The sequence below is a fragment of the Cantharellus anzutake genome (genome assembly GCF_015039405.1).
Source record: "Cantharellus anzutake strain C23 chromosome Unknown EI90scaffold_54, whole genome shotgun sequence".
NCBI lineage: Eukaryota > Fungi > Basidiomycota > Agaricomycetes > Cantharellales > Hydnaceae > Cantharellus > Cantharellus anzutake.
In genome coordinates, this window is record NW_024067004.1 from 438099 (window position 1) to 462288 (window position 24190).

Consider the following 24190-nt stretch of genomic DNA (forward strand, 5'->3'; position numbering starts at 1 on the left):
GCTGCTCAGAAAGGTGCGGCGCCACCCTGCCGTGTGCTATGTAACGTTGCTCTTGCTCTGTCCCGAGTTGTAACTGCCAGTCGACAAAGCTTTCTTTACTATAGGTCCAACTCGATTGATTGATGACTTAGGGGTTTTCAGCTGCAAATAAAAGGGAGAATCCGCAAATGCGATGGCATGTTCGACCGCGCAACTCTAGCGGATGATCAGCTACGCTCTACTTCTTGGTGGATCATATCATTGCTTATTGAGCTCTAAGTTCCCAGTTAATTCCTTTCGTGACTGAGAGAAATAAAAAATGAACAATATTGTTGCAAATATGACCGCACCCGCCGGTCCATGAATCGAATGATGTGATGCAATCAACGCTTGGGGATGCCACAAGTACCTTACTTGGGTCACTTTGAGAACAAGAACGCGAATTCGTTGAGTCTACCCACAAGCCCAGAATGGAATGTCAATTCTGTACGTCCCTTTACAGTAAGTATACGATAGATCCAGCAGATCATGGCGCCCCCAACACTCCCGGCCTCGGCCACTGGGATTCTATGGCAAGCAAGCAAGCACAATATGAGGCACCGGTACGGCATATGCCGGCGGCCTTTTGCGGATGGCAACCCCTGAACCTTGGAAAGTGCCCGCAATCTGTCTGGTGTCGGCCGACTTTTTTTTTTTGCGTCTTTTTCCATCCAACCGTAACCCTCTCTCTCTTTACTTGTCAGCCATCACTTTGGTCGCTTCATTAACCCTAACAACCCTACATCCCGGTCATGGGTCATAGACGGAAGGTGGAACGAGAAGCGGTTTTTTTTTCAAATCTCCTTGGGGCTATACTTACCTGCACTTCCTCGCTCCTCGAAATTCGCACCATGCATAGCGGTTCTACCGATCTGCATGCATAAGGATTCCAGTCACGGAAAAAAAAACGTTAATCCTTTGTAGGATTCGCCAACCCACCGCCCACTCCGCGCGGGCAGTACCGTAGCAACCTCCTTTTTTCAGTCATTCGATACGTACGTACGTACGGTGCCGTTGCTAGTTCATTATTTCTCCTGTGGAACTCGACATCCACACAAGCCATGAGCAAAATTCACCGCCTCGTTTTCCCCCCCTTTTTTTCCCTCAGATTACAAAAAAAAAAGAACATCCGGAAATGGCGGCGAAACGTGGTGGTGATCATCATCATCAATTCGTTATCAATTTGCAACTCCAACTCCACTCCTCTCTTTCGCTTGCTGGCGGGGGGTGGGTAAATCCAGGGCCCCCCTTTCCAGTTTTGTTGTTAGGTCACGCATGTACAATGCCAGCGACAACAACAACTCTGTTTACGGAACCTTGGCTAGCGCTTATTACTATCCTCGGGTGCTCTTTAGGGACTTTCGAATCCCCCCCCTTCCTCCAACGCCACGGATTTACATCGAAGAAGCCAGTTTAATGAATGGGTTGCAAAACACACGTTCATTCATTTCGTTTCGTTTACGGCAAAAACTGGCAAATCACCGCCGCCCCCACGCTCAGTGCCGTTTTTTTTTCGATTTCACAACAGCAGTCTGTTGCTATTGAACAGCTTTCCAGATTAAGGGGGGGGGGGAAACTCCCGATAGTTCTCTCAGCTTGCTATTGCCAGTTTGCTAAATGCAATTCCAACTTGGTTGGTGCCTGGTAGTTGTAGATAGGTTCCTAATATGGGTACCTTACCTTATCTGCGACTGAAACGGTGGCCTCTCTGATCTTCTTATCGTAACGTTGGTTTTGCGTTTCCTTTGAATCTATCCTTTCAGTATGGATACAGCTATATAATTCTTCCCACCCCTTCTTCTTCTTCTACTTCGCGTCATTGTTACACGCCGCAAGTTCTTCTTCTGCCAAGAGGGGGGTCTCACGAAGCGAACGTACTTTGGATTAGGAGTTTCCCGACAACAGACTACATAGCTTATTCGCTTCGGTGAGATTGTGTGTAATGCTGCTACTACTTGTACGTGTTGGTAAGTGCATTTTGTATCAGAATATTCTCGTTCTGGTTTACCTTGTGCCCTATTCTATTTGACCTGGACACCTGGAAATCAATCAATGAATATGCAATATGCAATACCTGTGGACCCATTCATTTCCCCATTGGTTAGCGAGCCCTACTTTTTCTTTTCTTTTCTTTATCGCCGTGCGCGTGTGGTGCATAAGGTAGTTTGGCACCGTCTGCTCCGGGAGTTTTGCCCTCCCCAAAAGGTTCGATGGTAGTATATGATACATGACATGCGTGTGTGTGCGGCCCAACGCGATCGATCATCAACTATATAACTTGGCTATGCACGCTCTTTTTTTGCCACGCAAGTATGTACTCATAGTCGCATGGTTCATGTTGTGCATGAGGCGTCATGTCAAGAAATTCAAGCTTACTTTGCGAAAATCTTCCGCGTCGATCGATCGATTAACTAATGCTCATGCCATTACTTTAAAAAAAATACACAGTAGCTAACTAGCTAGACACATGTATCTCAAGTATGCAATGTGGCTGGATGATTCGATCCAGTGTATAGGAATATATATATATATAACCCAAACATGCACATGTACATTTCAACATGCCGTTGCCGTGCGTGCGTGTGTGCAACTATAACTCAACGGCTGGTGCTGGGCGACTGTGATTAGTGATTAGTATGATTATAAATATTGTACAAATGTAATCCCCCTTGTGAATGAATTCGTCGTTACACTTACGCTATTCTTGTTACATAGCACGTTCCGTCCGCGGGCGGATCATCGATCTAATTAGCGTGCAAATGTTCGAAGATGAAGATGAAATGGGATCGAAGCTAGGAGAGAGGAGAGGAAGTTGGGGGAAACTTCCAGCACTAGCAGGGCAGATAAGATGGGATCTGAAATCTGAAGTCGACAGCTAGTACTAGTCACTGCCGCCATGCTCTTTGCAGGTGGTCAATCAATTCAGTGGGGGTACTACGATCCAATCAGTTTCGCAAACTACATGATGATCGTCAGTTTTGACGGTCCGATTTATCGATGCAATATGTAATTGCGTTTACATAGAAAAGGGAATGGGGAAAAAACATGATTCAGAGGCTGCTGGGGCTTCCTCTCGCCTGTTAGTTAGGATGCCGTACTCAGTGAGAGGAGTATGTAAGTACAAAGGAAGGCGAGTATATATATTGGAGAAAGGTACGTTTGAATGGAAAAACGCGCCTTTGAGTTTGATCGCGGCATACATATGTTATGTATGTATGTTACGGCTATGTAGTTGGAACAACGGAACGGCAGCCGCCGGCGCCGGCGCCGTACGGATATGATGGTTGATGTAGCTTCTCCCTCCCCCCCACCCACCCTTCTCACGAATGCGGAATTAATACCGCTAAAATAGCGCGCGCGCAAAACAACTATGTATGTAGCTAGCTCGGTTTATAGTATGCCAGTGGAGTGGGATAATTTGACGATAATATAATGGGGTTGGTGCATGCATGGTAAGCATGATATGAGTGGACGCGGTTCCCTCGATCGCGATCGGTGAGGGGGTTCTTTCAAGTACAACTTGATCGAAAGCTAGCGGAACTGATTCCGTATACATCCCAAAGAAGATCGGGGAAGAAGAGTCAAACAAGAACAAGTTTTTTTTTCTGCAGTTCATGGAGGAATAAGCAATCCCCGGACGCGCGCTCGCAGTAAAAGAGTGAGTATACACACACGCACGGGCCCCATATATAATGTGTTGAGTCAGTACTGCTATGTATATATCCGGCTGGGTCAAACCATCATTTGTTGGTACAGTACTACTATACTGTACTAAGTTGTGATTCGTGAGATCCTCTAATATAATTGGGGGGAAGGGGGAGGTGGTGATCGCCTGCAGCGGCCTGCGGCCTGTGGTCAGTACTGGCCAATCTAGGATATGTATGCATAGCCCAATTAATAACATATCTACATAAATTATTTTGTTCATGACCAAATAGTTCAGCTTTAGAGTTTTGCCATGCAAATTTGGCGATCGTGATCGTTATCGTGATCATCTTCATCGGTCACTCAGTTACTCAACGTGACGGCGCATTGCTGATTCAGATTCGCCCTCCATCCATCATGTATCATATCCGCTTAACCTTAACCGTACCATTCGCAGCATGGGCATTTTTTTTTTTTGGGCGTTGTTGTTCAATCCGTCACTCATTCGGCATCTTGCGTGTTATTTTTTTTTGTTGTTGTTGGCTCGATCATCTGTCATATGCAACCATGCGTAAATTGTATGGAACACGCGCGCGTCAAGTATGTATGTACATACTGTAACTTGATGCGGCTTTTCGCTTTGTTGTGTGGACATGTGTGTGATTGCCTGTAATATATATATTTGCACATGTATTGTGTGGAGCTTTCCATATATATAGAGTAACAAGGTTGACCCGTCGACGTTATGTAAAAAAAAAGCATCCTTCTTCCCCCCTCTCTCTCTCTCTTGATCTGTCGAGCATTCCTTCGTCGCCTCGTCGATAAGTTGCCGTGTGTCACCCACACTACTCCCTCCAGCTTGTCCCCATCATAAGCTGGGGAGCACTAAGAGTAAGGTTGGAAAACGGTTTGCAATAATTTTTTTTGGAAGTCCGGGTATGTATTACGAATTCAACCCCCCCCCCCCCAAAACCCCTGCTTTTTTTTGCGATTCTTGCGCGAAAGAAGTTGTGTTACTTTAATTGACCGTCCTGTTGTTGTTCAATGTCTTCCTCGCTCCCCTGTTGGGTTGGCATATCATCTTCCTAATCAACAACAACCCCTCCCCCCGATGATGCGATGATGTGATGATGTTATAACGATGCTTGATGGTGGTCGGGAATTGCCCTTTCCGACTCCAAATGTGAAACTTGCGACTCGCACACGCACACGCACGCACACACACACACACACACACAGATCGAGTTACACACATAACGACCTTTGTACAATATCTCAACTACTGGCACCATTATTGTGTAGTTGTACTCTTCTTCTCAAGGCCGTACTTGACTTTTGGATTCATAAAAAAAAAACCGCATCACTTTATCGATCCGTACCGGTTACCGTATTGGACTTTTTAGGCGTTTTCCTTGCTCAATTTGAATTCCCTTGTTCCCTTTTTTTTTTCCATTCCCTCTTCCATCCCTTCTTCGTCACTTGCCCCATATCCCCATCTTTCCATCCTTGTCCACATTTCCTCCCCTCCCCCTTCCTTCCCCCTTCCCCTTCCCCAATCCTCATCTCATCCTCGCGCTAACCATCTTTCGTCCCTTCCGCCACAAAGCTGTTCGTTGTCTCTTGTGGCTTTTCTATAAAAATCAATATCTTTCCGTTGCAACACGACCCCACAGCTGCATGATCACATCAGCTGTCGTCCACCTGACCTCTGCCCGCCATCCCTTTATATTACGCTTTTGCTTCTTTCCCTACCCCCCCTTCCCCAACGCCAACTCCACCTCGTTATTCACTGTCCTCTGAAACCTTGCTCCTGAGGATTACTCGCTCATCGGCTTCTCTGTTGCTTTCGTCCCCTCCTCCCCTCCCCGGAATAGTCTCTTTCCTCGGACCTGTCCCGTGGAAGCCTTCCCGAATCCTGCCTCTGCATCCCTTTTTGCTGTTTAAGTGTTTGTTTTTGGTGACGCGTGATCGAAGGCGTGTTGGTGGTGGTGTCCTTGATTAGGGACTGGTTTGTGCAAGCCGGTGGCTTTTTAGCGCCTGTTCAAAGAAACTGCCAGAAGAAAAAAAACAAACAAACAAACAAACGAACGAATCTTTCACGCACGGAAAGCGGGAGGGGAGGAGGCGGGGGGTTGAATTCTTTTTCTGTGCGTTGCCGGTGATTAGGCGAGGCGCTTGAGAGTAACCTTTTTGGTGTCTCTTGCTTCTGTTTCGCCCGTTCTTCGCTTTTCTTATCATTCCTTGGTTCTTTTCTTCTTCTCCCTCCGCTACCTTAGTGTGTGTGTGCGCGCGTGTGTTTGTGTGGTTGTTGCGCTTCCGCCCGTTCGCTCCCGTTCGTTTCATTAAAGGTCTCGCGGACTTTCTCTGAAACAAAATACGGCATCTCTTCATCTACATCATCATCCTCTCGGGTAAGTTCGATCCCACTTGCTAGTTTTGGATTACCTAGTCTGTCCTTTTTCCCTTTTTCGCCCTTGCTCCGTTTTTTCACTTTCACTCTACTTACGTCGATTTGTCGTTGTTGCAACCCCAGGATTCAGCAGAGACTGAGTTTCCCTTGTTCCTTATACTCGCCCACCCCCTCCTCCTCTCTCTCCTTTAGTGATCCTACACCCGCGTTTATACCTTACCAACATTCCATCCCAACCGCACGTCAAGGAACGGATGTACGGGAAGGAAGAACAGAACGTAATGCTTGTGCCTACGTTCGGTTCTTCCTCCGCCGGCAGACGTCTTGCATCCATGCATGAGATCATCCGCCACATCGTCCTCCTCTTGTTCCGGGATATCACGTCGCCATTTATCGCTCATGATGCTCCGTACACTCCGTTCGCCGATCCTACTCCTCTATTGACTGCATTGCTCTCCGTCTCTCGGGCCTTTCGCGAGATAGCACTCAAGGAAAGACGGCTTTGGGGTCTCATTCATGCTGAATGGGCAAACTCTCAACGTCAGCTTTGGCTCAAACGGAACGTATCAGGATTCTCCGAGCCTACTGCGGCCATCTTCCCTCTAGACATCCGAGGTTGCATCACACCCACTTTCGAACCTTCTCGACATGGTCATATTCTCGATTTTTGGAATCTTCATGAAGCGATACCGCGATGGAGATCGTTCCATATTCAGAATGCGTCGAGGACACCCTTTTGGGGGTTGATCACGAACGCGTTGAGCATCCAACTTCCAAAGTTGCAATCTCTTTCACTCGAGACGAGTCCTGTGGAAGCGACGTATAGGTTCGATACGATCGCGTACGAATCGAACCAATACCCTGAATTGAGGTCGTTACGGTTACGAGGCGCGACGATCATCAATTTCAAGGGGATATGTTCGTGCAAGAAATTGAAACGGATCGAACTCAATACGATCAGGTTCGAGAGCGCGAACGACCTCGTTTCGTTGTTTTCGCCTTCGAGAAGGATCGTCACCATTGTGGATTGTCTGACGTTGGGACCTCTCACGGCTCATTATGAACCTGTGAGACATCCATCTCCTGATCAGGCTGCTTCGATGGACGCTACGAGTGGTGCTGGTGCTGGTGGTGCTGGTGGTGGTAGGGGCAGAGGTGTGTCCCTATTGTCGAGGAGGGATGAATCATCTTCATCGTCGTCCGAGCATACGGATGATCTACCAGAGTCGTTAGCTTCGGATGCTTCTTCTTCGTCATCGTCATCGGCGTCTTCCGAGGCGTCTTCATCGTCGTCTTCATCAACAACATCATCATCATCATCACCTTCTGATGATTATCCCACTTCTGACTTGCGCACGCTAGTTCTTGGGAGGAACGTTACGCTTGAGGTTCAGCATTTGTCGCTGCATTATACTCATCTTCCGCATCTACGCACTCTCTATTTCACTCAGTCTTCGGTATGTTGGGATTCCAATGTTCATCCCTTTGTTGATCCGTTAGTGTCCTTAATAAACACCGTGAGTGGTTTTTCTTTTTCTTTTTTTTTTTTTTTTTCCGGAATTCGAAATCTATTCTCCTCTTTCCTTCCACGGTACTGATTGGTCTTCCCTTCTTTTTTTTTTTTTTGGCGTTTTTGGTTTAACCCCTCGGTCGTCGCTCGCGCTGTTTACAATTTTGCGAAATTTCAATCAACAGATTCGATCTTCCCCACGACTTCATACACTCGGCTTCGAGGGTCAGATACCTTTCTTATCGAATGTGCTCAAAAGAAGCATCTTGCAATTGGAAGATCATCCTCCGCCGATAAAGTCTTTATACCTCATCATCGTTCAATCCCCGGAAGACACTGTTACTACTGAATCACCACAACCCTTACCATTATCATCATTTCTACCCTTCGCTCCCACTCAATCGCTCCTACCTCCCCCGCCTCCCTCACATTCACCCCCACCTGCATCTTCCCCAATACCCCCCTTATCTCAACAACTACCACCGCTAAGCCTGACCCCACAGCAACAACAACAGGAAGAGGATGCGTTGATCGCCACCGTCGACTCCGTTGTCGAGAAGGTGCAGCGGACGATCAAGTATTTGTACGTTCGAAGCGATCCACCTGTTTCGAACGTGGAAGTGGACTTGATCGATCATTTGTTGAGGCGGGATGGGGATGGGAGTGGAAGTGGCAGGTTTGAGATGAACAGGAGTGCTGATGTGGTTAGTCCGGAGGAACGGGAAAGGGAACGGGAAGAGTTGGAGCAGGAACAGGAGCTGGAGGATTTGGATGAGGAGCGGGAGGAGGAGGGTGAGGGCGATGTAGCGGGGACGATGACGACGACGTCAGTGGCAGCGGCGGCAGCGGCGGCAGCAGCAGCAGCAGCTCCTGTGACACGGAGATTGGAGATCAGGACGGCGAGGTTCACGGTATGAGTTTTTTTAGGGTCGTTTTGTTGATTGTTGTTGGCGGCTGTCGATCATCTATCTTGCGTGGGTTAAAAAAAAAAAACCTGTCGTCGTTTGTCGTGATGTCCTCCCTCTTTTTCGATCTCTCTCTCCTCTCCCCCTCTCCTTTCATCATTTCTTGTTATCCTTTCTCCCCCCCCGTTGTTTCATTCACCCCATGCATAGTCCATTACCTGTGAAGGGGGGGGAGATGAATTATTGGTCTATCGATCATATACCGCCTTGCATGGACTGCATGGTTCTACTACCTCCCTTGGTCACATTTTTTCACCTTATTTTATCGTATTGTGCTTTATAGCCATCAGTCAGCCGTGACTTTTGTCTTTCTCTGCCCCCACTTTTTTTTTTGTTTTGTTTTTGTTTTTGTGTGTGTGTATGTGAATTTCTTTTTTTTTTCCATCCTTTTCTTCATGAATTTCGAATTTTCTTTACTCGGTGTAAACATATCTCTTCCCCTTTCTGTAGTATAATTATTTTGGTACATTATTGCTGAAAGTTTAGCCAAAAAAAAAAAAAAAAAAAAAAAAAAGTTGGCGCGCGTGTGTTGCGGGGCACTTACATACATTACACAATTCCCGATGGGGTTGATTGTGTTTGCAAGTTAACGTCACTTGCGCTTGATAACAATACTGCCGTTTTCAGTTGATCTGTCGCGTGACGGATTTCTTGCTTCCGTATAAATCCTGGCGCTTGAACAGCACCAAACTTCATCCCCAATTTACTTCACAACAACAACACCTTTTGCCAAACGGATTGTTGGAATGTATTCGTAGAATTGAGATCTAGAGACGTATTTCTCCGATTGTACATAGCATCAATATTTAAATTATAGGTAGCCCAACTTCATCCCCACTTTTCACCCTAACGGCTCGATAGAATTGGCTGAAAATTTGGCAGCACGGTGTTTGGGACAAAATCTAGGAGCGTTTTTTTGGACGGAGCATTTTGATGGATTTTTGAGGCACTTGTCCACCCCATTATCCAAATTCTCAAAAATCCATCAAAATGCTCCGTCCAAAAAAACGCTCCTAGATTTTGTCCCAAACACCGTGCTGCCAAATTTTCAGCCAATTCTATCGAGCCGTTAGGGTGAAAAGTGGGGATGAAGTTGGGCTACCTATAATTTAAATATTGATGCTATGTACAATCGGAGAAATACGTCTCTAGATCTCAATTCTACGAATACATTCCAACAATCCGTTTGGCAAAAGGTGTTGTTGTTGTGAAGTAAATTGGGGATGAAGTTTGGTGCTGTTCAAGCGCCAGGATTTATACGGAAGCAAGAAATCCGTCACGCGACAGATCAACTGAAAACGGCAGTATTACATATGATGTATTCATCGATTGGCCAAACTTCATATGACCTCACGACCGGGGGATGTTAAAGTCAATACCGCTTAACCAGAAAAAAAACATGAGGTTCCCCAACTCATTTTCTATATATGTATACTTACAGTATGGGGGGAGGGGGAGGGCTTTGATCGCTACGTATGTAATTGCGCAAGTACATACCGGATGTGTGAGGAGAAACTAGGGGGGTGCTTTTATTTTTATTTATTTTTTTTTTTGGCGGGGGGTTGGCGAATCGTTTTGATCATGGCCCCCGACGACCTTCAATTAAGTAAGAGCACAATAAATTCGGCCAACTCCGCTAATGATAATTATATATTGTCTCTCTGCCCACTAGTCAATACCAGCATTTTTTTTTTCTGGCGCTCAGCGCTTACCCGGTTCTCCTTGGATCTGTTGGCGGTGGTGGTTAAGAACCTGTTACTTTTCTCCAACGATGAGTACCCTTCCTCCGGCGCCGTCTTTTGCTGGGAAATGGGACAACTTGAATCCGCCGTTGACACCTTGGATGTAATGTCGTCAACATTTTTTTTCCAATTTTTTCTTTCTTTCTAAGACTGATCACTCTTTTGATCGTTGGTAGTGCAGATGTGGTTAGATCGTTGGGGTTTGAGCAGATGACTCCCGTTCAAGCTAGTACGATCCCGTTATTCTCGAAACACAAGGATGTCGTCGTCGAAGTAGGTATTCGTCCTTCTTTTCTGATCCCTTCATCCCCCATGTATTGACGGGTGGAGATATCATCTATCTTTCTTTGCTTTAGGCCGTCACTGGCTCTGGGAAGACGCTCGCTTTCGTCATTCCGGTAATGGAGAAGCTTGTTCGAAGAGCGAAGAAGCTTAGACGGAACGAACTTGGTGCACTCATCGTATCTCCAACAAGGTATTTCCCCTCAGTTCTTCCATCGTTTTGGAGACATGACTTATATAACATGGGTTTTTTTTTCTTCCTGGAAATAGGGAACTAGCGACTCAAATACATTCAGTATTTGATCTCTTCTACAAAGCACAACCTTCCCTCAACGTACCACCTGATGAAACTAAAGGAGAATTGGACGAAAGTGAGGATGAGTCTAAGAATGAAAGAGAAGAAGATGATGATGCAGAAGAAGGAGAGGCTTCGAAACGGGAACGATCTTCGTCTCGCTCACCTACCCCACCACCACCACCACCTAAACCTGAATATCCACCACCTCTGCTCGTCGTTGCTGGAACGAATTCCAACCCCTTCAAAGATATGAAACGGTTTTTTGAAACGGAAGCAGACATCATCATTGGTACACCTGGTCGTATCGAGGAATTGTTGTTGAAAAATGGTTTGAACAGTATTAGTGTGAAGGAGCTGGAGGTATTGGTACTTGATGAAGCTGATAGGTAATGCCCTTTCTTTCTATTCGGGCGTGGACTTGGTTACCTTGTACTAATGATTCCCTTTGGGTCCTGGTCCTGCTTTTTAGATTGCTTGACTTGGGTTTCTCGCCTTTTCTCACACAATTATTGTCCCATCTACCTAAACAACGTCGGACTGGTCTCTTCAGTGCTACGATGTCAGACGGACTTTCGGAGTTAATCCGTATGGGTCTACGAAATCCGGTTCGGATCGTTGTTAAGATCGAGTCGAAGAAGTTGATTAAAGGAGGGAAGGGCGGGAAGCGGAAGGTGGATGATGACGATGCGTCATTCGGGGACGTTATCGAGACGAATGAGAGGAGAGTACCAGCAAGGTTGGAAAAGGGGAACTCATCATCTGGCATGGACGTACGACCGCTGATAATGATCTTTGTTTGTCGTAGTCTCGAACTTGCTTATATCGCCTGTGCAACATCTGAGAAGACGCTTCAATTGATTCGGTTACTGAGACATGAATCCGTAAATCCTGGAGGGGAATCTTCGAGGTTCATCGTCTACTTTGCAACGTGCGCCACTGTCGATTACTTCTTTAGCGTAACGTCGTTCTACCAAATCATTCGCATGATCGTCCTTTTCTCATTTGATCATTTTATTTATTATAGGTTTTTTCTAAACTGCCTCTACTCAAATCTTTCACACTATACGGACTTCATGGCCGTCTCCAAGCAGATAAACGAACTCGCGTCCTTCAGTCTTTCGTCTCGCATCCTTCAACCACCACGAACCCTTCCGTATTACTCTGTACAGATGTCGCAGCTCGGGGACTCGACTTGCCCGATGTGGACGTCGTCGTTCAATTCGATCCACCCCAGGATACCAAAGGTTTTAGCCATCGTGCTGGACGAACGGCACGAGCTGGACGAAAGGGGAAAGCGTTTGTGTTGTTGTGCACAGAAGGGAGGGAGCTGGAATACCTTGGTATGTTATTGATCTTTGCTTTCAGTCCCACTGAGCCGTAACTAAAAAGAATTTTAAATTTGATATTTTACTTTGGCACCCCCGTTTTTTGCTTTTGCCTTTCTTCACGATATGTGGGATGGACGAAAAAGACTTGTTGGCGGTTCGCAAGATACCATTAAAGGAACGTCCGTATTTGGGGCGACCTGAATCAGATGGGCACCCCTCCGGGTCTTCATCCTCGGAACAGGGGACTACCATCGACCCTGCCGCTCCAGAGTTACGCCGGGAAATTCAACAAATCGTAGCTCAGGACCGCGCCTTGCATGATAAAGTATGTCTCACTTTCTTGTGAACCACCATCACTTTGACTTACCAACTGATGCCAATTCCAATCCTTTTTTTTTTTATCAAAAACTGTAAAATTAGTCCGTCAGAGCATTCGTCTCCTTTGTTCGTGCATACTCCAAACACGAAGCTACCTACATTTTCCAGTTAAAAGACCTCGACCTCATCGGTGTCGCCGAGTCATTTGGCCTTTTGAAATTGCCCAGAATGCCCGAACTGAAAGAGAGGATGCAGAAGGACGAGTCATATGGGAACAGGTGGGAGGCGGTAGACATGAATGTAAGTCATTCGTTCCTTTTCCTTGAAATCCCGTTCCTACCCGCCGAAAACTTGTGAAATTCAGTGGGATACCTATGCTTATGCGGATAAGGGCCGCGAAGAGCAGCGCCTTATCGCATTGACCTCCAAGGAAGAGATAGATGCTAAGAAACGGAAAGAAATGGAGGCTAGGCGAGAACAGAAGCGAAGGAGTGCACCTTGGTCTAGCAAAGTTGCGGCGAAAGAAAATCGAAAAATCCGGAGAGAGAAGAGACAGAAGAAGAGAGAGCGAGAGAAGGAACGCAGAGAACAGGTAGCTGCTGCTAGTGGTGGTGGTGGTGGTGGTGAGGAAGTCTCCGCACCTGTTGGCGATGGTGACGAGGATATGAGTGAAGGGGAAGAGAAGGACGAGAAGGGAGAAGGGCACGGGGGCTCCGATGCTGGTGGAGACACGGAGGCTGATTGGGCAGAGCTCAAAAAGGAGAAACAAAGGTTAAACCGTCCGGGACCAATGGTTGTTTCGTCGGCTTTTGATGATTTATGAATTTCTTCATTACATACAACAAAGCAGGAAATGCATGGAGGAATCTTTCATGATCCACACTGCACATTATAGTCCATTGGACAGTTCCGCTTTGTAAGTGCATTCGTTTCGCCCAGGCTTCAGGAAACGTGGACGTTATAGACAAAACAACTGTCTTCGTGTGATGGAGCTGGAGAAAAAGTTGGGTGTACCTTGGCTGAAAACTATGGGAAAACCTCTTGTTAAACCACTCTCCGCAACCCTAGCCCCGCATCTTTACGGATGATATCTGAGTGTGTAATACGCTCTAGTGACCCATACAGACAAGTGGTAATGCCCCAAACTCAGCTTCCCCTGCCGTGCATACTTCCAAGTGGCGCGCAAAAAACAACATGAGCGCCAGACACTTGACCGGTGGTCTAACACTGACCACACGAAACGGAGGGAAACAGCATTCCTGGCACAGAACCTAGACGATTAACGGATCTATCACTGCATGCAGAGCCGGAGGACTGCAAGTGGACCATGAAATCTGTTGTGTTTGATTTCTTTTTTATATTTCATTAATTTGAGCATAAAAGTCAATTTTCTCTGAGATGGGGGAGGGGGAGCTGGAATATTGTGTCAGTGGAACTAAGACAGCGTTTATATTCCGAGCACGTCAGTGTCGGTATCGTGCAAGGCCACACAATTTTTTTTTTCGCTGGCTTTTACCAATTCTACTATTAGCGCAGCGTTACATTGGGCTGCATGTTGCGGTGGCTTGTTCAATAGGAAGGCAGGTCAGATAATATCTTTTTGGTCTGATAGAACAAGTGAATATATTGGCAGTCCCCGACGCGGAATCGATCTATGTTCGTTGTTGCTTCCAGTGTCCTTGTATTAACATCTGAAGCTGCTGTACAGGGTGGTGAAGAGTCGGGCATCCTCTTCCTAGTGCTGTTGTTTGCGGTTTGGCTAGACAAAATATTCAACTCGGACATTGTCACGGTTCAGCTCCTTCAACGCACGGATAACGCGACCACCCGGTCGAACTGAGTCCCAGGGGTCACAGACTAAATTTTTGTCTCCGGAGGGGTTTCCGGAGTCGCGGCTCTAGCTTTTGCTTTGGCCGCGCGCGAGGATGGGTTTGGGCATTCCTTGGCCACATGGCCGGAATGTCCGCAGAACATGCAGAGGTTGTTGTCGAAGCGGCGCTTTCGCTCCGCTCGCGTAAGCTTGCCATCTTTGCTGAGCTTCGACGACAGATCGGGTTTCTTTGAGGAGGGTGTGGAGGTGGTGGAGGTGGGGGGCTTTGGCTGGCGGCTGATCTCAGACTTGCGCTCCCAGTAGCGCGCGTCGATAGTCTGGGCGAGGAGGCGGAGGCCAGAGAGCGTAGCGGGCTTGCCGACTCGCGAGATCTCATCCTTGATGCGGTCCGGCAACCCTTTGTAAAACTGGTATCGGAGCGCTCCTTCACCGTAGCCTCGGACTTGCGAACCATACCGATTGAACTTCACGACGTATTTGTTGATATGCTGACCATCCTTCATGCTAAGATGGTCCAGCTGGTGTTCTGCCTCACCGACAGGGTCGTGAGGGCCGAAGGTGGAGGTGGGGGGCTTCGGCTGGCGGCGGACCTCAGGCTTGCGCTCCCAGTAGCGTGCGTCGATAGTCTGGGCAAGGAGGCGAAGGTCAGAGAGCGTAGCGGGCTTGCCGACTCGCGAGATCTCATCCTTGATGCGGTCCGGCAACCCTTTGTAGAAGTAGTACCGAAGCGCTCCTTCCCCATAGTCTCGGACTTGCGAAGCGTACCGATTGAACTCCACGACGTATTTGTAGATATGTTGACCATCGTTCATGCTATGATGGTCCAGCTGGTGTTCGGCCTCACCGACAGGGTCGTAAGGGCCGAAATGAGTTTGGAGTTCACGAACGAACTCCGGATAATCATCCATCCACAATGGACAGAACGGCGGGTCTCTCCCCAAGAGGATATCAGGCTCGAACCACTCGAGTGCCATCCCCTTGAGGTAAGACAGAGCGAAGAAGACCTTGTCGCAGTCAGTGTCACAGTCCTGGAAGTTAAGCTTGCACTGAACCAGAAAAACGCGAAGTTTGTGCGGGTCAGTCCCATCAAACTGGTCGGGCTCGCGAACATACATCCTGAGGGCAGAGCTGGATGGTGGGGTGGATGGTGGGGTGGACGGTGGGGTGTAATGGTAAGAACGAGCGAGACTGGTTATCGCTTTCGCCAGCTCATCGAGAATTGCAGGAGAGGGCCGGGATAGCATTAACAGGTGGTACCTCACCAAAAGTCTAAGAAGCAGGATTCGCCCGTGTAATTGATGCTGCGAGAGCGAAGACTGTCGTCAGAATTCAATGTCAATATTTGGATCGAAGGGTGACCACAGCCACACGAGTACGCGTCCACCTCCCATTCCGCTTCGAAAATGGTGGGCCCGTTTCTTTATAACGCGGAGCGTGTATACTAATGAAACCCAACACTTCAGGCCAGAAGATACGATAGTGAGCGCGTTTTGGTCGATTCAGGTTTGATTGTTGTGTTGACTGCGATGGTCTAGGCCGCACAACTATCTTCTCCCCAGAAGGTAAGCTCAGATAGTAAGTATGATGGGGCTTTACTGACGAGCCGATTCTTAAAGGGCGACTGTACCAAAGTTCGCTTCCAAGCCATCTTATATATTGGCTGGGTGTACTTACTCGTGTGAACCCTCGTTTGACTAGTCGAATATGCCATGGAGGCGATTAATCACGCCGGGACTGTTTTGGGAATATTAGCCAAAGACGGTGTGGTCTTGGCTGCTGAGAAAAAGGTCACAGGAAAGCTCCTCGATTTGTCAATTGCTAAGGAAGGAGGGTATGGAGGCAGTGGAGAGAAGATTTTCTTGCTCAATAGGTGGGTTGGTATGCAAATTTCCTCGTCTCTTTATGTTGCTATTTCTATTCCCAGCAATGTCATTGCTGGTGTCGCTGGGATAACAGCTGACGCAAACTCGCTCATCAACTACGCCCGGCAAGCAGCACAGGGTCACCTATTTTCTTTCAATGAAGACATACCCGTTGAACAGCTCGCTCAACGGTTATGTGACCTGAAGCAAGGTTACACGCAGTACGGTGGTACGTAGTATGTGCTTGTAGCGATTGGATTCTGACCGTTCTCACTAGGTCTACGACCGTTCGGCGTATCATTGCTTTACGCGGGCTACGATCCGCATTACCAGTTCCAGTTATATCACTCCGATCCTTCAGGGAACTACAGTGGTTGGAAAGCAACGTCCATTGGAGCGAACAATGGAACTGCTCAGAGTTTGTTGAAGCAAGACTATAAGGACGACATCGACGTCAATGCAGCTGTTGCGCTCGCGATCCAGGTAATGAGCAAAACTATGGATAGCACAACACTTAGCTCAGAGAAGCGTGCGTAAAATCTCCACCGGACGTCAAGAAGAAACTGATGTACATTGTCTAGTTGAATTTGCGATCCTTACATTAGACAAAGAGTCGGAGGCGCCAAATGCCAAAATTTTCAAACCTGCTGAGATTGACGCCTTACTTGCGAAACACGGGATTGACAAGAAGGATGAGGAGATGAAGGGTTGAATTCTAATTTCCAGCTTGTACTTATCTCATTCAGCGCTGATAAAACTTTGCCACCGCACTGGACAGCACGACAGGAACCTTTTCGTCCTCTCAGACCGAGCCATCACCTAGGAATCTAACTGTAATTTTTCGACTGTTGAGTTCCTTGGCCTCGATAATTTGGTCGTCACCAGGTATGAGGTCGATGAATTGGTCACTCCAAGATACATCTTGAGAGCCATCTGCATCAAGTACGATCGCCTTAATAGGCACTGATGTGCTCAGTCTGACCGAAGTAATGTCACCAGATGTGTTTTCACTCGCCACGATTTTCAAACCGAGTTCGGATGGGTGAGGGAATTTTAGGAACTTGAAGGGTTCGGGCCTGTTAAGAGGGTGAGCCTCGGCACGCATAGCGTATGTTGCGCTGTATACCAATTAGCACAACGCCCAACTACTTCTCCGGACCTCATTAAGCGTGCGCTGATGACGATCGGGCGTGGGACCTCGCTCAACTTGGTGCGGATTTGTTGGCCAGGTACTTGACCAGTCCATAATTCGGTGCTACTGTTGGGTGACAACTTGACGGCCCTTTCTTCTTTCCAATTGAATGATCTATCATTAAGATCAAAGGCTTCGACTAGGAGTTCAAGCTGTATTCGGTAGTTAGAATAATATTATAAACAGTGGATGCACGCACTTCCTCGGGGGCAAGAGTAGAATTCGTTCCCCATATCTCTACCTTGGTGTCAATCTCAAAATATGCGATGCTATTTGGCTTGTCATTTGGCGTCGTCTTCACTTCGTTTCTAGTTATCCCCACGGTGAAAGCGGCTAGTTCCCGTTTAACAGCGAAATACGATGGTTTTGGCCGAAGGAAGTAGTCCACTATGGCCCAAGATGTTACTGGCCAACAATCGTTCAACTAACGACCGTCGTGATTAGAAACAGGAAAGTGGACCGGAAGGAACTTATTGACCTGCCAGACTAAAGCTCCGGCAGTATATTCCCTCCCTGGACCTTTCCAATTCCTTCTCCAAAGTCGATAAGCGGAGGCCAGGGTTTCAGCCTGCATCACCTGGGTATAGTAAATGTAGCTATCCATATCAAATGAATGCCGGAAGTTCTCAACGAGGTACAGCTGCGAATGGGAATGTTAATCCCACTTAAATTCACGGTAAGAACGCACGAACTTCAAGACGACGCTCGAAGCCAGCTGCCTTGTTGTGTGAACCGGTGACTCTAGATTGCGGGTACCGCTCTTCCTTGTCGCCGCCAGTCCAGTAGTCTACGGTCCGCCTGTCGGGATATCCCTGCCTGAACATAGATGCGGTTCAGTGTCAAAACAAAACATAACCTTGTTGCGATTACATTCCGAATTCAGACACAAATCTCCCGGAAAGAACGTCCCAGTTATTCCACGGCTCTTGAGATCCATGCCACACATTCCCTAAAGCGGCTGCGAAGTCAGGAGTAGCTGCCATAGAGAGGGATGGCGCTTACACTGATGGAGGTCGCCATACTTCTGGTCCGTCGTCAGTTTCCCAAAGCCGGAATACGGGGATCCCCTATGATATTGTACCCCACTGAGCCTCTCCACAATCTCTGGTAACACCCGTTCATAGATGTGACGAGCTGGAAAGTTGGTCTTGCGGTAATCAGTATCTGACTCGGGGGGATCGTCTGAATAATCAAGCTCAAGATTGTTCGATTCGGCAAGTTGATAGTCCTCATTATTTCCCGCTATCCCAGAAGGGGGAAGGTGGTTCGCAAAATTCGCGATCGATTAGGATTGACGCATTACATACCAAAAATGACGAGTGAAGGGTGGTGCCGAAGTCGCTTGACAGCTTGTTCTGCTTCCATCTTCACCTGATCAAGTATTTCGTCATATGCGGGATACTGGCCACAGCCAAATAGGAAGTCTTGCCAGACCATAATGCCAAGCTCTACACTTAACGGTCAATCGTCAGTGTGGTCTAAATTTGAAGCCTGTAGAACTACTCATACCATCGCAGATGCTATAAAAATCGTCGGATTCGTATATACCACCACCCCAAACGCGGACCATGTTCTGATTCCCATCAACGAGAAGCTGAAGCCACTTCCTATAGCGGTCAGGGGAAATCTCAGTGAGAAAGTTGTCGGCAGGAATCCTAGTGCGTAATATTAACAACGGCGAGCCTAAAAAATAAAGACACAGACCAATTCGACCCTCCACAGAAGATGGGTATATTATTGATCCTAAAATAAAATGTCCTTCCTTCCTCACTTTCGAGCGGGTCTTGGACAACTTCGACTCTTCTAAACCCGACCCGCACCGTGGCGGTGTCTATCACCGTCCGACCATCCTCAGCGAGTAGTTCTACGCTGATGGTATACAGATTCTGCTTTCCGTAGCCTAACGGCCACCAAAGTTCCAGTTCTTTCGGGGATGCTGAAAAGCAAACGGATGACTTTCCCTCCGCATCCAAGGATGACGTTCGCTGTCTGAAGGCAAGTGGTTGAGGGGAGCCGCATATGGAAACTCTTGCCTGTAAAGATGACGCTACGGCGGACTTGGTTGCCTTGGCATGGACAGTAAATGCGACCGAGAGGTCTGACGCAACAGTGGAGGCAATATTGACCTCCTCCAAACACCAAGTATAGCTATGGAGACAAATTGGCTTCCACGGCCCGACAGTGAGAAGAACTGGGCCCTAAGGACGTATTCGATCGATTAAATGTTCAAGAATAATATTGCACATTGAGTTCGCACCCAATCCCATCCATAGCTATAAGAGCAATTGAGCAGGTGTGAAGGTGCATCGGTGAGTGTACGAACTGATATTGAGCTTTCCTAACATGCAAACGGCTTGGATCTCCGTTCCAGCATGCAAGTTTTCCGTGCTGGTCCTGGAGCTCGCGTCCCTTGAGGAAGGTAGAGGGAAACACTATCACGAGAGTGTTCTTTCCTTGCTTCATATACTTTTTTATAGGGCAGCGATACTCAACGAACATGTTGTTCGCACTAACGGACATCATTAGGGCGGGGGAATCCAGTTACCCTGAAGCCAAATACCTTAGGATTTTGACCCCATTCTACAGACAAGGTCATGAATTGCCCAATTACAGCTCAAGCACACAACTTACCAGCTGGACGGTCGCGTACGTATCGAGGCCTTCGAGAACCAAGTCCACATGCTCACGATCGAGTTGATGATCGTCTGCACCGAATTCCGTGCGAAACGCCCAATCAGCCTCCCCGACCCCTGACGCAGATGAGAATCAATCACTCAGGCGAAACGGTCAGAAATCGCACATTGGACGTCATATTCATTCAAACCAATGTGGGGGTCTGGTATTTTCTTCAGCTTTAACAACTAGCACATGCGTAAATTCAAATTGAGACAGTGCCACTGGGTAACCATTTCGTCCGACACCCACCTCGGCTTGAACAACCGTAGGGACTTTACTGACGGGGAGCCATTCTCCATCAGCATTTTCTGGACCACCACCTAGTTGTGTAAACTCCCAGCCTTGAATAATCGGCACGCGTTGGCTTGGGAAGATGGCCATTCCAGGAATGCAGTTCAGTCACGGTAGAAGTCGTTACACGCGAGCGTTGAGTCAAGCGAGTCGTTTATCCGCTTAACAAGTTCGAGATTGAACCCCAGGGTCTTTCAAACAAAGCCTGATGCAGCGATCTCCGCGATTGTGAAATTGTATTCAGAGGTGTCGGCTCTGTGGGTCGACTGATGCAGCACCGAAACCTCGCCGGCCGACTCCGCCAACTCCCATGGTCTCGAGTCCCAAGCCGAACTCGTCCATAATCCTCTGCATCGTCTTGCTCGAAGTTTGGACCATTGCATGGATCCCTCAACCTTTCGTTCTGTGGATTGATATGCCTAAAATAGCATGAAGTAGATACTAGATACATATTGCCAACCGACGATTATGTATCCAGATCTGGTTTCAACTGTGGCGCGATCGAAACCTGTTGGCAAAATATAAAGCCCTAAACCACTTGCAACACACAGTAATCAGCGCAGCAGCTTCGCCTGCGTTAGGCAGACACCGGATATTACACCCTTGCACATTCCGGATTCGTCTGCGCGGATTCGCAATCGCTTGATTGCGATTCGGGTCTCCTAATACCTTAATGGGGTGGACAAACAATGAAGAGACTGATAGATGCACAGTACGTGTAATTGAACACAGGATTCTGGACTCGCTCACTGCCGTTGGCCGACAGAATATCTGGTCCGGACTAACTCAGCAGTCCACTACAGAAGCTGCAGCTGTTTGACTCGAATAGGAGTCGCTGGATGAGAGTGAAGATGTTTGTCCCGCGCGTCCGCTCAGTGACATACCGCTCACAGCACCTCCATCAATCGGTCAGTTCCAACTCTCGCACCCGGCTTCGAACCCAATCCACATCATCCTCAATTATGAAGCGTGGCACCGTTAATCTCTGAAGCGGTACCAGCTCCGCCTGACGGCCCTCCAAGCGAGCCTTGAGCCAGAGTCGAACATCAACTATGTTGTCAAGAGGTTGTTCAACACGCCCCCAAACAGAAACGGTGAGGTCCGTGAAGCCGGGGAGATTGCCGTGCTCCAGTTGGGACGAGTGGGGCGACAATCTTTTGAGGACATAAGACAAGGCCACCATACCGCTCTTCAAGGCAACGGCCTTGAGCGTGGGCGTGTCTATTATCTATAACAGGCATGTAAGGGGTGTTGCGGTAAAAGAGAAGTCACTGTGCTGACTTACAAAATCCTTCACCGTGCAGAGGTTCGCGGGCCGATAAGCTGCATCATTGGTTTCATAGGAGTTATCATTTATGATATCCAAATCGTTGTCCCAACTGGAGTCCACACTCAGGGAAAAATATTGGAGATGCGGCATACTGTATAAGGCAAGGAACCTTGCGATAGCAAAGTTTAAATGGCAAATGGAAAGACTATGGAGAGATGGGATTGAAACTTGAACAACGGCATCATGGGCATGCCAAATGTATGAGCGATCCAGGGTCAATTCTTGGACATTGGCACAGGCACTGATGAAGTCCGAAAACATCAGGCCATCAGGGTGAACTCTGGAGAGAGTGAGAGTAACGAGGTTTGATAACTGAGTGGTGGACAATAACATGAAGATGTTTTCAAGGGACAGGTGACGGAGTGATGTGAGATGTGTCAGAGCTTCCGAATAAAATGGGCGATCGTCCACGTCATATGTTGCGAACAGAGCCAGACGTTCGATGGACTCGCAGTTGAACACTCCCCTATCTCGCCAGAAATCATGGGGACTTGATCCTTCCCAAGTGTCTTCCCCAACCAATGACAGAGATAGAGCGGCTATCCGGTCCTGGACGTCAGGGCTTTCTAGGCCCGCCACCCTTTCGCGTTTATAAATTTGATTTCTCTCATGAAGTTCTAAGGAGAGACCTTTAGAATAGCGGGCATAGGGCGCATAGGAACGGTGATCACAGGGATCCAATCGCACGACAGTCCATATTGGAGGATATGATTGAGCTGCATGTCTCCATGTTGAGCAGACTTGACTGAGGGTGACAGGAGAAGGAAGATACTCATGACCGAAATATGTATTTGGTTGAATTGCATACAGGAAGATTCGTTGTAAAACTTCCACAGGAAGGGCAGCCACAGGTCTCAGGAAGTTGCGAAGTACGGCGCGTCGTTGCCGTAGGGTATGTTCGATTATGTTAATCTTCTGGGAAAGTTCATAAATGGATCGGTAATCTGTATCCATGCATTCTAGGGAATCCTCGATTATCCTTCGGGATGCATTGCGGACTGTGACATCGTACGCGAGATGGACAGGCGAAACGGTACTGATTTCGTGATTGAGAATGTATTGCTGCAGCGTATTAGCATCATGGGACATGCGGTGAAGTAGAGCGGTGAACACTAGTCCTGACATCTTGAGCAGCCAGAGTTAGCCACGAGATTAAACTCGATCGTTTCAGAGGCTTAGACCTTAGCTGTATTGTAGCGGAGTTGTCCGTCATATTGCCATCCACGGGCCGCAGAGGCCCGGCACCTCCGCCGTTTTCTTTGCGTCACCTTGCCATTGCCTTCTATTAGAAATATGAGACTAAGTCGCGTAAGTCTGCGAAATGAGTAATACATGAGTGATAAAATATAAGGTAGAGATATTGTTCTCACCTCAGACTCAGACTAGAGATCTGAGGGAGAAAGTTCGAAAAAAAATTGCTCCCTTATATACGCGACATCGCTCTGTGGCAACATCGTCGCACAAAGGAGTTTCGAGTTTGACAAAAGCGCCAAAGCGCCTCATAACGCCTCAAAGCGTTCCCCACAGAACATCCACTAATCCCTGCTCAGAGAATCGAAGAGACAAGAGAACACATCTCTAAGCATCGGAGATTGTGTGGAAGATTTCGGTTTCCAACCAATATTCGAAAGAGAAAACGCGCAAAAAAGAGCCACGCATGGCACGGTGTCCTGTTTACAAATGCTCCTGGTTGTCAGATAACGGACAATTTATTATGTAGGGGTTTGCGTTGGAACCTTGAATTATATACATCCCCGGGTGTCAATCCTTCAACGCTTGCGATACAGAACAGAGGATACGTCCATTAGATGTGAGAAGCGCATGCATTATAAGATGTGGCATATTCATCCTTTGGAAGTAGGAAGTCTTCAACATATTGCCGTCCTCAGGCCAGGCTTTGCCCGTTAGAACACGTCTCAGAGGTGCCGACCCCAATTATTCTTGCTTCAACTTTAGGATTTGCTTGAGTAATTGAGGACCAAACCCAGGTCCTTCGTCCTGCTGTAGATAAAAGGAGGGGTCGAACGTTAGGGGGCAGTGATATGTGAGCCCTGCAGCAGCAATGGCAGAAAGCTAGCTGCAAGATGATTTTCAGTCAGAATGAGATTCCCACCCGAAATCGGAGTTCTCCCGATTCACGGTGAGCTACATGGGAACTAGTCCAATTCCATGAGCAATAAATTTGGGAATGGTACACTTTCGCTTGCCATGTACTTAGGTTGTGGAAGATACCAATCCATTTCAACACCCCGGAGCGTAATCGATTACTAAGTCGACTAGATGTGGAGCATCTCAGCGAAAAGATGGCCCAGAATAAGTAAATCGTAAAGATTAAGCTTCAGCTGGGTGAGGCCTGACTAGGTCTCTATCAGTAGGCCAGATTACAGTCCACAATGATGGGGGTAGCTAAGCAGCACGTTGCCAAGTAGAGGACACTTGACTGAGCGCGAGGGAAGCAAGGGACGGCGCGCGCCTGGTGGGTCGAAGCGCGA

At 47.7% G+C, this 24190-nt stretch overlaps 5 protein-coding genes across 5 annotated transcripts; 3 read left to right on the plus strand and 2 right to left on the minus strand.

The window, feature by feature from the left end:
* Nucleotides 1–6327: 6327 nt before the first annotated feature.
* EI90DRAFT_3019211 (uncharacterized protein) lies at nucleotides 6328–8500 on the plus strand (the record flags this gene model as incomplete). The annotated part of the gene is made up of 2 exons (XM_039057321.1): nucleotides 6328–7530; nucleotides 7769–8500. The coding sequence occupies 2 exons, from the start codon at nucleotides 6328–6330 to the stop codon at nucleotides 8498–8500; spliced, it is 1935 nt and encodes a 644-aa protein (XP_038912160.1).
* A 1819-nt stretch (nucleotides 8501–10319) lies between these two features.
* On the plus strand, nucleotides 10320–13480 carry EI90DRAFT_2976613 (P-loop containing nucleoside triphosphate hydrolase protein; the record flags this gene model as incomplete). The annotated part of the gene is made up of 10 exons (XM_039055884.1): nucleotides 10320–10393; nucleotides 10467–10563; nucleotides 10647–10765; nucleotides 10843–11256; nucleotides 11340–11606; nucleotides 11676–11826; nucleotides 11895–12210; nucleotides 12342–12523; nucleotides 12619–12816; nucleotides 12881–13480. The coding sequence occupies 10 exons, from the start codon at nucleotides 10320–10322 to the stop codon at nucleotides 13337–13339; spliced, it is 2277 nt and encodes a 758-aa protein (XP_038912161.1). The 3' UTR covers nucleotides 13340–13480.
* Nucleotides 13481–15716: 2236 nt separating this feature from the next.
* EI90DRAFT_2184753 (N-terminal nucleophile aminohydrolase) lies at nucleotides 15717–16966 on the plus strand. Its single transcript, XM_039052665.1, has 8 exons — nucleotides 15717–15753; nucleotides 15811–15826; nucleotides 15877–15909; nucleotides 15964–15978; nucleotides 16046–16217; nucleotides 16272–16438; nucleotides 16487–16738; nucleotides 16791–16966. The coding sequence occupies exons 1-8, from the start codon at nucleotides 15751–15753 to the stop codon at nucleotides 16919–16921; spliced, it is 789 nt and encodes a 262-aa protein (XP_038912162.1). The 5' UTR covers nucleotides 15717–15750; the 3' UTR covers nucleotides 16922–16966.
* Nucleotides 16967–17011: 45 nt separating this feature from the next.
* Nucleotides 17012–20458, minus strand: EI90DRAFT_3129085 (beta-mannosidase; the record flags this gene model as incomplete). The annotated part of the gene is made up of 16 exons (XM_039064155.1): nucleotides 17012–17285; nucleotides 17336–17553; nucleotides 17601–17825; nucleotides 17880–18041; nucleotides 18094–18217; nucleotides 18272–18350; nucleotides 18404–18643; nucleotides 18709–18849; nucleotides 18911–19056; nucleotides 19106–19599; nucleotides 19659–19674; nucleotides 19725–19910; nucleotides 19962–19981; nucleotides 20033–20151; nucleotides 20202–20262; nucleotides 20327–20458. 16 exons carry the CDS (start codon nucleotides 20456–20458, stop codon nucleotides 17012–17014), a joined length of 2637 nt encoding a protein of 878 aa, XP_038912163.1.
* Nucleotides 20459–21269: 811 nt separating this feature from the next.
* Nucleotides 21270–22823, minus strand: EI90DRAFT_3129086 (uncharacterized protein; the record flags this gene model as incomplete). Its single annotated transcript, XM_039064156.1, has 2 exons — nucleotides 21270–21596; nucleotides 21654–22823. The coding sequence occupies 2 exons, from the start codon at nucleotides 22821–22823 to the stop codon at nucleotides 21270–21272; spliced, it is 1497 nt and encodes a 498-aa protein (XP_038912164.1).
* Nucleotides 22824–24190: the final 1367 nt, after the last annotated feature.